The 13,815-nt window shown below is 46.2% G+C and overlaps 1 protein-coding gene across 2 annotated transcripts in view; it reads left to right on the plus strand.

Moving 5' to 3' along the window:
- The window catches only part of THBS4 (thrombospondin 4), a 107,340-nt gene that overhangs the window by 38,984 nt on the left and 54,541 nt on the right, over nucleotides 1-13,815 (plus strand). For both annotated transcript variants that reach the window (XM_029575645.1, XM_029575635.1), the window contains exon 5: nucleotides 7,474-7,556. In XM_029575645.1, the coding sequence (XP_029431505.1) occupies nucleotides 7,474-7,556 (83 nt within the window). The remainder of the gene's footprint in view (nucleotides 1-7,473; nucleotides 7,557-13,815) is intronic.

Raw genomic sequence — 13,815 nt, forward strand, 5'->3', positions numbered from 1 at the left:
GGAGGTGGACCCTTGGCCTGGCGCAGGATTGGTACGGCCCTCTGAGGGGTCCCAGAGGGCGCCTGCCGCCAGGAGGCGGAGCACACGAGGAGACAGCTAGATGGAGCTTCACCAATAATAGTCTGGGGGTTCTGTAGGTTGAGACTTTGGATACCCAGACCGCCTGGGCTTAGGTGGGCCTCTGAGGGTCTCCTGGAGAGGTAGCATAGAGGAGTGCCCACCAAGAGTAAAGGTGCTCGGCTAGTGGAGAACAGATGAGCTAGACTGGAACAGAGTGTACTGGAGACCACTGGAAGGGAACAGAACTGAAGGTCCTCCGGGCAGGATAGGCAGCGCCTAGTGGTCTAGCTTGTAGAAGGCCGCGGGCAGCGTCAGAGCAGGCAGGCCTGGTGGTCACAGGAGAAGTGAAGAGAGTGTCCGAGTAGAGCGCAAGGGTCAAAGCCAGGGTATCCGTGAGAGGGTGGTCAGCCAAAGCAAGGGACAGTTCCAGGTATCAATCTGAGCATGGTCATTGGCAAGCAAAGGTCAGTTCCAGGTATCAGTCCGAGCGTGGTCAGTGGCAAGCAGAGGTGAGTTCCAGGCAGCGGTCCAAACGTGGTCAGTAGTGAGCACAGGCCAGTTCCAAGCAGCGGTCCAAACGTGGTCAGTGGCGAGCAGAGGTCAATACCGGGTATCAGTCCAAACGTGGTCAGAGGCGAGCTGAGGTCAGTACCGTGAATCAGTCCGAGAAGGTACAACCTGGGTAGTGGAACATGGAACAGGAATCAGGAACAGACGCTGGCACACAGGAAGGACCATGGGAACACAGAGACGCAGGAACACTGGAACAAGCACTGGAACAAGCACAGGAACGCAGGAGCACTGGAACAAGCACAGGAACACTGGAACAAGGGCAGGAACGCAGGAACACTGGAACAAGCACAGGATCAAGGAAGCAGGAACACAGGACGGCAACTAGCTTCACACAAATGTGACGACCCGTTTGCCAAGGCAAGGAACTGGAGACTGAGCCCTGCCTTTTATGCAGGGCTCAGGTGACGTCATCGCTGCGAGCTGCGAAGGAGTTTCCTGCCCTTGGCCCTTTAAAGGGCTGGGTGATCCGCGCGCGCCTAGGGGTGGACCCGACGCCGATGAGGACGCCGAGCCACGACGTGAGGAGCAGTGAGAGGTCCAAGAGCCTGGAGACGCCGTGGGACACCGCAAACGCCGGGGACTGGCTGCGGCTGCGAGGGAGGACGGAGGGGAGCTTGAGGTGAGCAGGCCCAGCCGTGGCACCAGCGCGGCCAGGACGCGCAACATTTACTTCTTTTCACCAATGGCATAGTTCCGCTCCGCTGGTGTGAACTGGAGGGAAAGGAAGGCACATGGACGTAGCTTGTGGCCCTCGGAGGCCTGGCTCAGGATGGCCCCTACTCCCTCCGAAGATGCGTCCACTTCGATAAAGAATGGCCGTTGCGGATTCGGATGCCGAAGGCAGGGTTGCTGCATGAATGCCTCCTTGAGACGACGGAAGGCAGCCTCCGCTGCCGGAGGCCACTTTTTGGGATCCGCTCCTTTTCGTGTCAGGGCTGTCATAGGCGCCACAATGGATGCATAGTGAGGGATAAAAGACCGGTAATAATTATTTATTTTATTTATTTAAAAGTGTTTGTATACCGTCTTTACAAACAGTGTTTAATCAAAACGGTTTACATAACTAAATAAAAAAACAAATGTAAATAAAGATTTAAATTTAAAAGAATATAAAGATTATCAAATTATAAAAGCTCAAAATTACAAAAATATATAATAAAAAAAAAAATCTAAAACAATGAATAGTTTACATAAAAAATCAATATATAATAATGTTGTGCCCTGTGTGATGGAGAAGTAGTTATGTTATTTAGTGTGTGATATATGGAAAGCAGATTGAAATAAATGTGTTTTTAGGGATTTTTTGAAGTTTGGAGTTGGATATGGATCTTAAAGAGTCTGGTAATGCGTTCCATAAGATTGGTCCAATGACAGAGAATGATCTTTTTCTGGTGATGTCAAGACGGGCCTGTCGTGGTGATGGGATGTCTAAGAGGTTTTTGTCCAGTGATCTTAGATGTCTGGTGGGTTTGTAATGGAATGGAACATAAGGTAATTGAATTAGGAGTGTAGATGAGAGAGTGTATAATGGTCAGGATCTTGAATTGTATTCTGTATTTAATTGGTAACCAATGTAATGATTGAAGTATCGGAGTGATGTGATTTTTTATGGAAGAGTTTGTTGATACGTGCTGCTGCGTTTTGGATCAGTTGAAGTGAGTGAAGTGTGTTATCTGGGAGACCTATATAAAGAGAATTACAGTAGTCAAGCCCCGAAAAGATGAGTGATTGAAGTATAGTCCGAAAATCGTGAAAGAAAAGTAGAGGACGAAGCCGTTTCAAGAGTTGAAGCTTATAAAATGAATTTCTGGTAATTATGGATATGTGGTGTTTTAATGAAAGATCTGAATTAATGGTTATACCTAATGGTTATACCTAATAGTTTGCGAAACCCAGAAACCTTTGGAGTGCCTTGAGCCCGGACGGCTGTGGCCATTCCCGAATGGCACTTAGCTTTTGCGGATCCATGCGGAATCCCTGACTGGAGACTATGTATCCCAGGAAGGGAAGAGACTCCTGCTCAGACAGGCACTTTTCAAGCTTCGCATACAGCTTATGTTCCCTGAGACGCTGTAAGACTTGGACGACGTGCCGGCGGTGGGCGATCAAAGAATTGGAGAAAATCAAGATGTCGTCCAAATATATTATCACACATTGGTACAGGAGGTCGCGGAATATTTCATTCATGGTATTCTGGAATACTGCGGGGGCATTGCAAAGCCCGAACGGCATCACCAAATACTCATAGTGGCCGTCCCGAGTATTGAAGGCCGTCTTCCACTCATCACCCTCCTTAATTCAAATGAGGTTGTAAGCCCCTCGAAGGTCCAACTTGGAAAAGATCCTCGCCCCTTGCAAGCAGTCAAAGAGTTCAGAGATGAGGGGCAAGGGATAGTGATCCTTGACCGCTATAGCATTCAAGCCCCGGTAGTTTATGCAGGGGCGGAGTGTTCCATCCTTCTTCCCGACGAAGAAGAATCCAGCCCCTGTGGGGGACTTTGACTTCCGGATGAAGCCCCTCTCCAGGTTTTCCTTGATATATTCATTCATGGCCTGCGTTTCTGCAGGCGAGAGGGCGTAGGTGTGACCACGAGGAGGCTCAGTGCCAGGAAGTAGATTGATGGCGCAATTGAAGGATCGATGAGGAGGAAGAATCTCGGCCTTTTGCTTCAAGAACACATCCGCATATGAAGCATAGGGCGCTGGCAAGCCTGGAAGACCGGTGGAGGCCACAGAGTAGGAGACTGGGATTACTGATTGTAGACATTTACCATGACAGCTCGGGCCCCAACGGGTCAGCTGTAAAGTCTTCCACTCGAACTGGGGACTGTGTTCTTGGAGCCACGGGAGGCCCAAGACTACCGGGTGCATCAAGTGCTCCAGGACGTGGAACGACATCTCTTCACGATGAAGGAGCCCGACCCTTAGCGGGGTAGGTTCTGTCATATGGGTCACATGACCTGGGAGGGGTTTCCCTTGGATGGAAGAGATGACCAGTGGAGCAGGGATGTGGACCAGCGGAATCTCCAGGTGCTCAACCAATTTCTGCATTATGAAATTGCCGCCGGCGCCTGAGTCGACCAGGGCTAACATATGGAACTCACCCATGGGTGACATCAGGGCCACTGGAACAGTTAGTGGAGGTGCAGATGAAGTTGAGCCTAGGAAGAGACCTCCCCCTGGTCCTAGGCACGGGAGTTTTCCGATTGCGCAGGGCATGCGGCTAACCGGTGATCCGCTGCGCTGCAATAAAAACAGAGGTCCTTCTTTATTCGCTGATGGCGTTCGCGGGAGGACAACTTCCCACGTCCCACATCCATGGGTTCATCGGGTAGCGACCGGAGGGTTCCCGACCTACCCTTGGGTGAGGGCAAATGTCGAGGGCGTCTGGACGGAGTTGCGGCCTTAGATGTCGTCTGGGTCTCTTGGTGGCGCTCCTGGTGGCACCGATCTATGCGGCCTGTCAAGTCGATCAAGGCGTTTAAGGACCTCAGTGTCTCTTGCCCCGCGATCTCGTCCTTAATTCAGGGGCTCAGCCCCTGATAGAAAATGGTGTGGAGGCAGTTGGAGCCCCAGCCGAGCTCCGAGGAGAGGGCCCGAAAGTCGATGGCGTATTCCGCCAATGTCCTCAAGCCTTGACATAACTGCAGTAGTCTCGGCCCTGCCGAAACTTCTTGAGCCGGATCCCCGAAGTTTATTCGGAACAATTCCCAAAACTCCCTGAGGTTCCTTAGAACGGGATCGTCCCGTTCCCATAGGGGGTAGCCCATTCTAGGGCCTTCCCTTCAAGAAGAGCCAGGATAAAAGTAGTCTTGGTGGCGTCATCTGGGAAGAGAGCGGCCTGCAGGCGGAAGTGCATATTGCACTGGTTCATTAAACCCCTGCAGGCCAGAGGTTCCCCAGAGAACCGTGGCGGTGTGGGCAGGCGGATGACCAGCCGACCCCCAGAAGCCATAGGCGGGGAAGGCAGTGTAGGGTTCATGGGACCCAATGCATCAAAGCACTGGTTTAAACTCTGCACTGAGGAAACCAGGGCGTCCAGGGTTTTCTGCTGGTCCACCAGTCGTTGGGCCATTTCCGGAATGGCCTGGCGGGCAGATGCCTCTGCCGGGTCCATGGACTTGGCAATCTGTTATGCTCAGGCTTGTGAACCCTTGGCCGACGGAGGATGGCATACCTTTCGAAGGATCCGTAGGTTCTCTTGTCGGGTGGCGAGGCAGAGCAGGAGACGGGACCGGCTGACCCTGGGCACTGGAGACTGATGCGACTGCAGAGGCGGATGAAGAGACGAGGAGAGGAGTTGCGTCTTCACCACTGGAAGTCTGTGGTCCCCCCAGGAGGAGCCCGTAGGGACCCAGACCGCTGGGACTTAGGTGGACCTTTGAGAGGTCAGGGTGATGGTGCAAGGGCTGACTGGAGCTTCACCCTGGAAGCCCGTGGTCCCCCCGGGAGGAGCCCATAGGGACCCGAGCCGCTGGGACTTAGGCGGGCCCTTGGAGACGGTAGTCTAGAAGGAGTCCTAGGTCGAGTGCCAGAGGGTCGTCGCATGCCAGTCTGAGGTACACACCGAAGGATCACCACTTGCCAGTCTGAAGTCACGTTCCAGAGAATCACCGCTTGCCAATCCGAAGTCGTACACCAGAGAATCACCGTAGGCCAATCCGAAGTCAGGAACCGGGAACGTCAAGATGAATCAGGAACAAGATCCAAAGCTCAAAGAACTCACCGAAGCAAGCAGACTAGACTACGTGGAACGTTGCCAAGTCACTGGATGAGCAGAGAAAGCTGCCTCTTATATTTCCTCTGCTCTAGCTGATAGAGAACAGGTGAAGCCATTTAAAGGGAATAGGTCCCTTTAAATTTGTAGAGGAGGCGCAGCCTCGTGCCTAAGGATGGCGGCGGCCATCTTGGATTTTGCCCCACGGAGGAGAGACGCCGCTGGACACCACGAGGGGGGAGCAGGATGGCTCCCCCTGCAGCGGGCAGCACCGGAGGCCGCGCGGGAGCGACGACCCGAATCGGAGCCCTCCCCCGGGGCTCCCACGGTGAAGGAACGCCGCGGCCAAGGTAGGGGGCCGCAGTTGTGGGGCGCCACGGCCTCGGAACACAACAGCTTTTATCTTTTTTTCTAAGAATTGGGTAGGAATAAAGCAGCCTGCACTTTCATCTTCTTTTAACATGGCTGCCTGCCACCCATTTGAATTTTCTCTGTTTACTAGTTCAATAATTTCTCCTATCAAAAATCTCAATCCTACTTCTTTGCATGGAATCAGGATCCCAAATTAATATTTCACAAATACCTGTTCAGAGGCAACAGTGTCTCTAATAGCTAGGAATAATTTTCAGTGACGCTACCTATAAAGCTTTTCATTGTCTTGCGATGCCTTTAAATGGTTCCCCACTTCATGGCCATTGACTTCTTTAATGATATTTCTCCCACATGAGGACCTTGCTCCTTGAAGAATTTGAGCTATCACCAGATCACTATTCTCAACTCTAAATGTCATTCGACTCACCACTTTTATGAATACCAGCTATATCAATGGCATCTACTGGTGCTGTTTGGTTGTTTATTGAAATATTAATCTGTGGGCTAGAAAGTGGGATGTCATAGCATTTTGATATCACAATATCATGGGTTTCCAAGAATGGCTGAAAATAAGGCTCTGCAGTGTTCTCATCTGCATTTATTAAAGGACTAATATCTTCAAGAATTGGTTCACCATCTGCAGATTGTTTTCATGCTCAGCCTCTAGTATGGTATCTTCTAGTTGTTCATGTGCAATAGGCCTCTCCTTAATTCTTTTTCAGCATTTGTTAATATAGGCAGTACTATAAGGTTTCCAACACCTGCTGTCTTGCTGTACCGGAATTTGAATTGGTCAGAGCCCATGGTTGGGGTGGAAGAGTCGCCTGCTGGTTAGAGCAGAAGACTACAAAGCAGGGAAGCCACAGTTTAAATCCAACTGATGCATCTTGGGACCTTGGGCAAGTTATTTCACCCTCCATTGCCTTAGATACAAGCTTAGGGGTCATTTACTAAGCTGTGTTAAGCATGTACCATGTGGGAAACACCTTAATGCAGTGATAATGTGCAGTATTCTAAATATAGTGCATACTTTTTCCTCTAACACAAGAATGGCAGTAAGTAAAGCAGCTCATTACTAGGTAATTTGATGTAAATAAAATAGCACAGCTTGCCTGAAGAATTGCAAGCCATCTTATTTTCAGCAAAGTTGACTCTGGAGTTGTAGCTAACTTTCCCCAGGAGCATCCAGGACACTGATATGCTCCTGTAGCAGTAAGTTAAAGTGCCTGAGCAGCGTGACAAAGTGACCCCCCCCACACACACACACACAAGTAGACAAAAACCCTTAGGGGTCTCATTTTAGTGCCCATTGTTCCCTTTTCCCACCCTGATCAATCTTCTCTCTCTTGGCCGGCAGGAGGAAAGCAGTGCTTACCTGTGCCTTTCTCCTCTGCTAGCTGGCTTCAGTCTCATGGGTCAAACTGCGAGACCTGAAACCAGCCAGTGGGAGAGGCAGACACAGGTAAGTGATGTTCTTCTCAGGGTGAGGTGGGGGGCAGAGAGAGAGAGAGAGGCTGCCCTTTTGGGGATGGAGCAAACAAAAATCTAGGAAAAAATGTTTCAACAAGGGCCTGCAATAAAATTGGGTCCCTGGTTATTACGAAGAAGCTACTTGTGGGTTTAGAAAGAAAATGATGTTACTAAATTAATAGGGTTTGATCTGATCGAGTACCTTGCTAACATTAATGTCCAATCCCATTAGAACTACTACTTATTATGTATGCATGTGTCTCCGTTTCGCTTCCGCACAGGGGATGTGAACAGGCTCCTACTAATTCAAGTGACGCAACTCAACCAAATACTGGGAGACGTAAAGGACATGCTGAGGCAGCAGGTAAACCTTAACAACTTTAATATAGCAGCACAAATACGCCAATGGTTTGGATACAGTGCTGTCCTGTTATTTTGGATTCTAGATACTCAAACAAAGACATTCTCCATGAGTTAAATGTGCCAGTCAGACTGGCTGAATTTATATCTTATTAGCCGAAATACCCGTCAGAAATGGCATACTGCCAGCAGTGGGACATGGTGCATGTTTTTCAATAGGCCCCTGAACATTTTAGGGGATTTATATACCGATTTTCTTGATACAGATCAAGAAAATCTTGATACAGAAAACATACATATATATACACACACACACACACATTGAGATGCCACCACGCTCACTCTCTCCCTCAGATCTTGCCCCAAGCCAAGACCCCACCATTCTCTCTCTTCTCCTCTGTCTCTCCTAAGCTAGGCCTCACCACACTCTCTCATTCGCCTTCTTCTCTAAGCTGAACCCCAGTACTTTCTCTCTCTTTCTGTCTCTTTTCCTCCTTCCTCCACTTGTCCCACCACCCAAGGTAGTGGCAGTGAGTATATTTTAAGAACCCTGTGCCCATAATGCAGGGGGGAGACTTCCAATCTTGAGTTGATTCAGGGCAATAGCAGTGAGCAGAGTTTCTGGCGAGTGCGGTGCTGACTGCTTCTGGCCACATCAGCTGTTCGGTGCAGAGACAGGCTGGCATGGGAAGCCATGTATCTGGCTTTGTCAGCCACCTCATCTGTTTGATGAGGTGGCAGACTGACAGGGAAGTTTAGGCAGTTTTCAAGCAGCAGGGGCTGCAAGGTGCCAGGAGTGGTATTACCATAGTGGCAAACAAAAGGAGAAGCAGCCTGTGGTATGGGAGTGAGAGGGTCTGCAGTGGAGTATTCCGACTTTAGCCACATTGGTGGCATTTGCGCAACTCCAGCATTAGCTATGCGGATTACCTCAGCCAATCAGCAACCCTCGGAGGTGGGATTTCATGCTTTTATGGTAAGATGTGTGACAGACAGAAATTGACTTGTATTCTATAGATCTAGAACTCTACTCTTAGAAGTGCTTCAATACGTGCATTTAATAATATTATTTATAGTTTTTATTATTTAGAAAATAACAGATTATTAGATTGCATTTGATTGCTTCTTGTACCAAAACTTAGAGATCCATTTTCAGTAAGCTGGCACAAAGGACAAGTTATGCAGCTAAGATTAGCCGGATAACTTGCTCCAAATATTCAGCAGGATAAACGTCTTGCTGAATATACTTGGCTAAAGTTTTTCGAGAGATTACCAAGAGCAGAAGGTGATTGCTGTTGACAGAAGAGGATCATTAACTATTGCTTTGGTGGTAATTCTGTGATTTAAACTTTGGGGAAGAGGAGAGATTGTGGGGTAAATTAATCTTTAGTGTGTGTGTGTGCCTGATTTAAAAAAAAAAACAAAACAAGATTAGGTAATTTATTAGTGTGCATGCATGACTTAAAACAGTAGTATCTTTCTTTCCCTCTCACCTACCCCTAAGCATATTCTTTGCTTTATTGACTCTTTATCCCAATTAAAAGAACAAGAGACATTTTTATAGCAAGAATCAATCAGATATTTAGAGAAAACAAGGGAGTGACCCAGCCCTTATCAATAGATTAACTATTGTACCCTTGCAGGTCATTACCAAATTAACATAAAATACATCAAATATTTATTTATATTTTAAATGTGTAACCCGCTGGTCTACAAATCTTAAGAGGGAACAATAAAACATACATAGCTATATCATCATTATTCTAACAAACAATACAATCAGACAATAAAACTGCAAAATAAATTAAAACAAATTAAAATGCATTAAGATAGTATCATCTAAATCATTCCACCCTATAATATAATAAACAGCAATCATCATTAGCCTTTCTTATCTTGCTGCTAGTTTCTTTAAAAGCTAAAGAGAAGGCTTTTAAACTGCTTCCTGAAACTAAGCAGGTCATGAATAGCTTTTACAGAATCAGGAAGTGTATTCCAAAAAACTGGCCCAGCCACCCCAAAAATACTATTTCACAATTCCTTTAACAGAAGGAATATCTAGCAAACCTTTAGCAGAAGAGCGCAAGGACAGTAAGCATGAATATCTGTTAAAGAATCCTTTGGAATAAGACTATATATTTATAAATTAAAGCCAAAATCTTAAACCTATTGCGGCAATTTATCCTGGTTAACACAGCACTAAAGGACTTAAAGGATTTTAGTTTAAGCATTCCTACTCCTTTAGCCAACTTAATTAATCAGAACTCAGCAATATTATGATGCAGACAACAATCTAATAGTGAAATGGGGCCCTTCCAGTCTTTTGTACCGAGTGCCACATATATGATTAGATTATATCTGCATTTTAATGTCTTTTATGAATTTTATATAAGTGTATTTTGTAAATTGCCTACATCACTGCACAGATGACCAATAAATACATAAATAAGAAAAAAGTGACATAATCAGATTTGCAGATGACACAAATTATTCCAACTTGTTAAATTATAAGTGGATTGTGAGAAATTGCAGGAGGATCTTGCAAGACTGGGAGACTGGCATTCAAATGACAGATGAAATTGAATGTGGACAAACGCAAAGTGATGCATATAGGGAAAAGTAATCCAAATTGTAGATACATGTTAGGTTTCATATTGGGAGTTACACAACCAGGAAAAGGATTTGGTCATCCTTATGGACAATACTTTGAAATTTTCAGCTGAGTGCATGATGAAGGTAAAAAAAGCAATCAGGAATTATTAGAAAAGGCATGGAGCATAAAACTAAGAATTTCATAATACCTATGTATAGCTCCGTGGTGAAACCACACTTGGAATATTGTGCACAGTTCTGTTCACCACATCTCAAAAGAGATATAGCTGAACTAGAAAAGGTACAGGGAAGGGCAACCAAAATGATAAAGGAGATGAACTGCTGCCGTACGAGAAAGGCTAAAGAGGTTAGGGCTGTTCAGCTTGGAGAAGAGACGGTTGAGGGGAGGTATGATAGAAGTCTATAAAATCATGAGCGGAGTAGAAAGGGTAAATGTGAAAAACAAAGTCTCATGGACACTCCATGAAGTTGGTAAGTAGCACATTTAAAGCAAATCATTTTTACTCAATGCACAATTAATCTCTGGATCTCATTGTTGGAGGATTTGGTAAAGCAACCGTAACTAAGTTTAAAAAAGGTTTGGACAAGTTCTTGGAGGAAAAGTCCATAAACCATTAATAATCAGGCAGACTTGGGGAAAGCCACTGCTTATCCCTGGACATAAGCAGCATGGAATCTATCTGCTATTTGGGATATTGGCCACTGTTGGAAACAGGATACTGGGCTTGATGGACCTTCGGTCTGACCCAGTATGGCAATTTTTAATTCTTATGTTAACTTTAAAACTTAACCAGCTAAGGGGGTCATTTATCAAAATGCGCTAAGGCATTTTCGCATGCGTTAAGGGCTTATCACATGCGAAAAGCCCTATTAACGCATGCGATAGGCCCTTACCGCATGCAAAAACGTCTTTAACGCATGCGATAGCACCATATGCAAATTTGAAAAACAGGAGGAGTTAGGGGCAGGGAGTGGGCTGGGTTTGCCAGTCTGCGAAGTGCTATCGCACAGACTTAACGCCGATTTTAACTACACCTTTTTCAGTAGCATTAGGCCATGCGATAGCTTGCGTTACAGGGCGGTAAGGTTTTATCGCATTTCATGATGTCTCCTGAAAGGCCTGTTTTAGTAGATTTGAAGCTCCCGGAGCACCAGCCTAGCCATCTGGGGGGGAGAGAGAGAGTCCATCAAGCGAGGTTGAGAGAACATTGCCCAAATCTCATCTTTGGGTGAGGTTCCTCACTCCGAAGGCCATCAAATCTTCACAAGAGACCACTGTTCTGTTCATATGTCTCACGTTGAATGTCAAAGTGGCCCCTAACCCCCTACACTAATACCTAAACCTCGCCTCTAGTTACTAGGTGGTCCTACCATAGGGATACAAATATCTATCTAGGGAGAAGACATTATGGCTAGTTAGTGTCTCTCTTTCTCTCTCTCTCTATCTCTCTCTCCTTCCTTCCTCTGAGCTCCCTGGGACCTGAATGCAGGAAATACAACAGGTCTGGCACTTATTGCAATTTGCACTAACTTAGCTCTTCGCATAGGTAATTAGCACAAATTGCAATAAACTGTATATTAGCATAAAACACACCCCTTTTGCTATCGTATGCGATACTTATCGCATTTTGATAAATCCAGGCCTATGTTTGAATATAACCAGTTGGGCTTTGAAGTTATCTAGTCTTGTGTGGCCAGATAACTTGTTACTTAATTGCATATCTTCAAAGACATCTGGTTAAGTGGCACTGTAAAGTTAAAAAAAAAAAAAGATGTAAAGTCTCCCCCAACCCTGATGGGTCATACACCCTCTTCCCTGCCCCCCCCCCCCCCCAACCCTCCTAAATATGAAAAAAATATTGCAGGGTCTGCAAATCAGGCCTCCCCAGCCCCTTCCCCAGTTCTGTCTTTAAACTGAAATCGGGCTGCCACCACTCCCCACAAACCGTTCACCCACCCGCCATCCTCATGACTTGCGTGTTCTCTGGCTAAATGGCTTTGAATATGGACCTCTTATTTATTTATTTATTTATTTATTTATTTGATTTTTATATACCGGTGATCCTGTATACAATACATATCGCACCGGTTTACATGGAACTGAACAGTCGCCTCTGGGGCGGGGTACATTAAAACAGGTGTAAAGGAACACATTAAGGGATACATTCAAATAACCTCTTATAATTTTACGTCACTCTCCAGTCCCATTAGAAAAGTTACTCGTTTTTAGGTCTGACTCAGTGGCAGTGCACAGCACTGCATGTAGGAGATCTGGGTTTGATTCCCAGGCCAGGCTTCTACTTCCCAGGATGGCTGGGAATAGGGATGGTATGGAATTAATACTCTCAGTCCCTGGGAGGGAGAGAGTCTCAGGCACCTCTTGAGGGTGACACCAAGAGGCCAGCACCCTATGGGGCAGATTTTTAATATTTTGCGCGTGGGGTACATTTGTGCGCGCTACCCGGCGTGCACAAATGTACACCCGATTTTATAACATGCCTGCGCTGCCGCGCGCATGTTATAAAATCCGGGGTCAGCTCGCGCAAGGGGGTGCAAACTTGGGGGAGGCCTGATGGCTTTCCCCGTTCCCTTGGAGGGAACTTTTTTTTTGGTCCCCCCCACCTTTCCCTCCCTTCCTCTATCTAACCCACCCCCCAGCCCTACCTAAATCCCCCCCCCCCCCTACCTTATTTCGTATCTTACGCGCGTAACCCTTTGAAAATCTACCCCTATGTGTTCAGTCTATGGTCCAGTGTTGGCTAACTAAGGTCACCTGTCCTTCCACTTTAAAAATGGCACCTGAAGTATAAAGAATCCTGCTGCAAATAATATTGGCTGGAAGTAGGCAAAATGGCATGAACAATAATACATGACAAAAAAATCTTTGTTCTATAAAGTTATCCATCTCTCCTGCACCTGCAGTTTATGCTATGTCATGATAATGTTTTAGTTCAAGGGTGTTGTGGGTAAAAAAAAAAAACAAACCAACAACTTAGTTCAGTAAATGTATGTCCCCTATTGCTGAAAGCAGCCCTTTGTATACTTTTAAATGGCATCTGCAGTCTGGTGCCTTACTGTTTGAGCACGTGAAAGGCTGGGGAGGTGCAAGAGCAGGAAGTAATTTTGCTGTTTGTATCTACAGCTTTGCACCAATTGTCATTTACATTCCAGCAACTGTGGGAGAAATTTAGTACCAATGCCCCCTAAACATTATTGAAATCATGGTGGGGAGGGGATGATGACAGTATTTTCATCAGCATCTACTGATTATACATATTTCCATAGCGTGCTCCCTTTTAGTTTTGTATATATTTGATGTAAATTAAATTATTCTCAATGAAAATCTGTTCTGTCCCATAAGTCCTTCCCTTCAGTTTAGATTTTTTCTCTCCACTTCTCTCTCTCTGGTCTTCTATGTTATTTGGGGGGGGGGTGTTCCCTCTGTTTTTTTCTTCTTTTGCCCCCTCTCCTCCTTTGTATCACTTCCTGATTCTCCCTCTTCAGTCCTTATGCATTTCACTTCTCTGTTCAGTTTTGATCTCTTCCCGTAAGTCTTTTATTCTTATCCATTTACTTCTCTCCAGCCTCCTTTCTGTCCCCTTTACCATCTCTTCCTGCCTCCCTCTCCTTTTCCTACCCCCTCCCCTCCC

Source organism: Rhinatrema bivittatum, chromosome 1 (genome assembly GCF_901001135.1).
Source record: "Rhinatrema bivittatum chromosome 1, aRhiBiv1.1, whole genome shotgun sequence".
NCBI lineage: Eukaryota > Metazoa > Chordata > Amphibia > Gymnophiona > Rhinatrematidae > Rhinatrema > Rhinatrema bivittatum.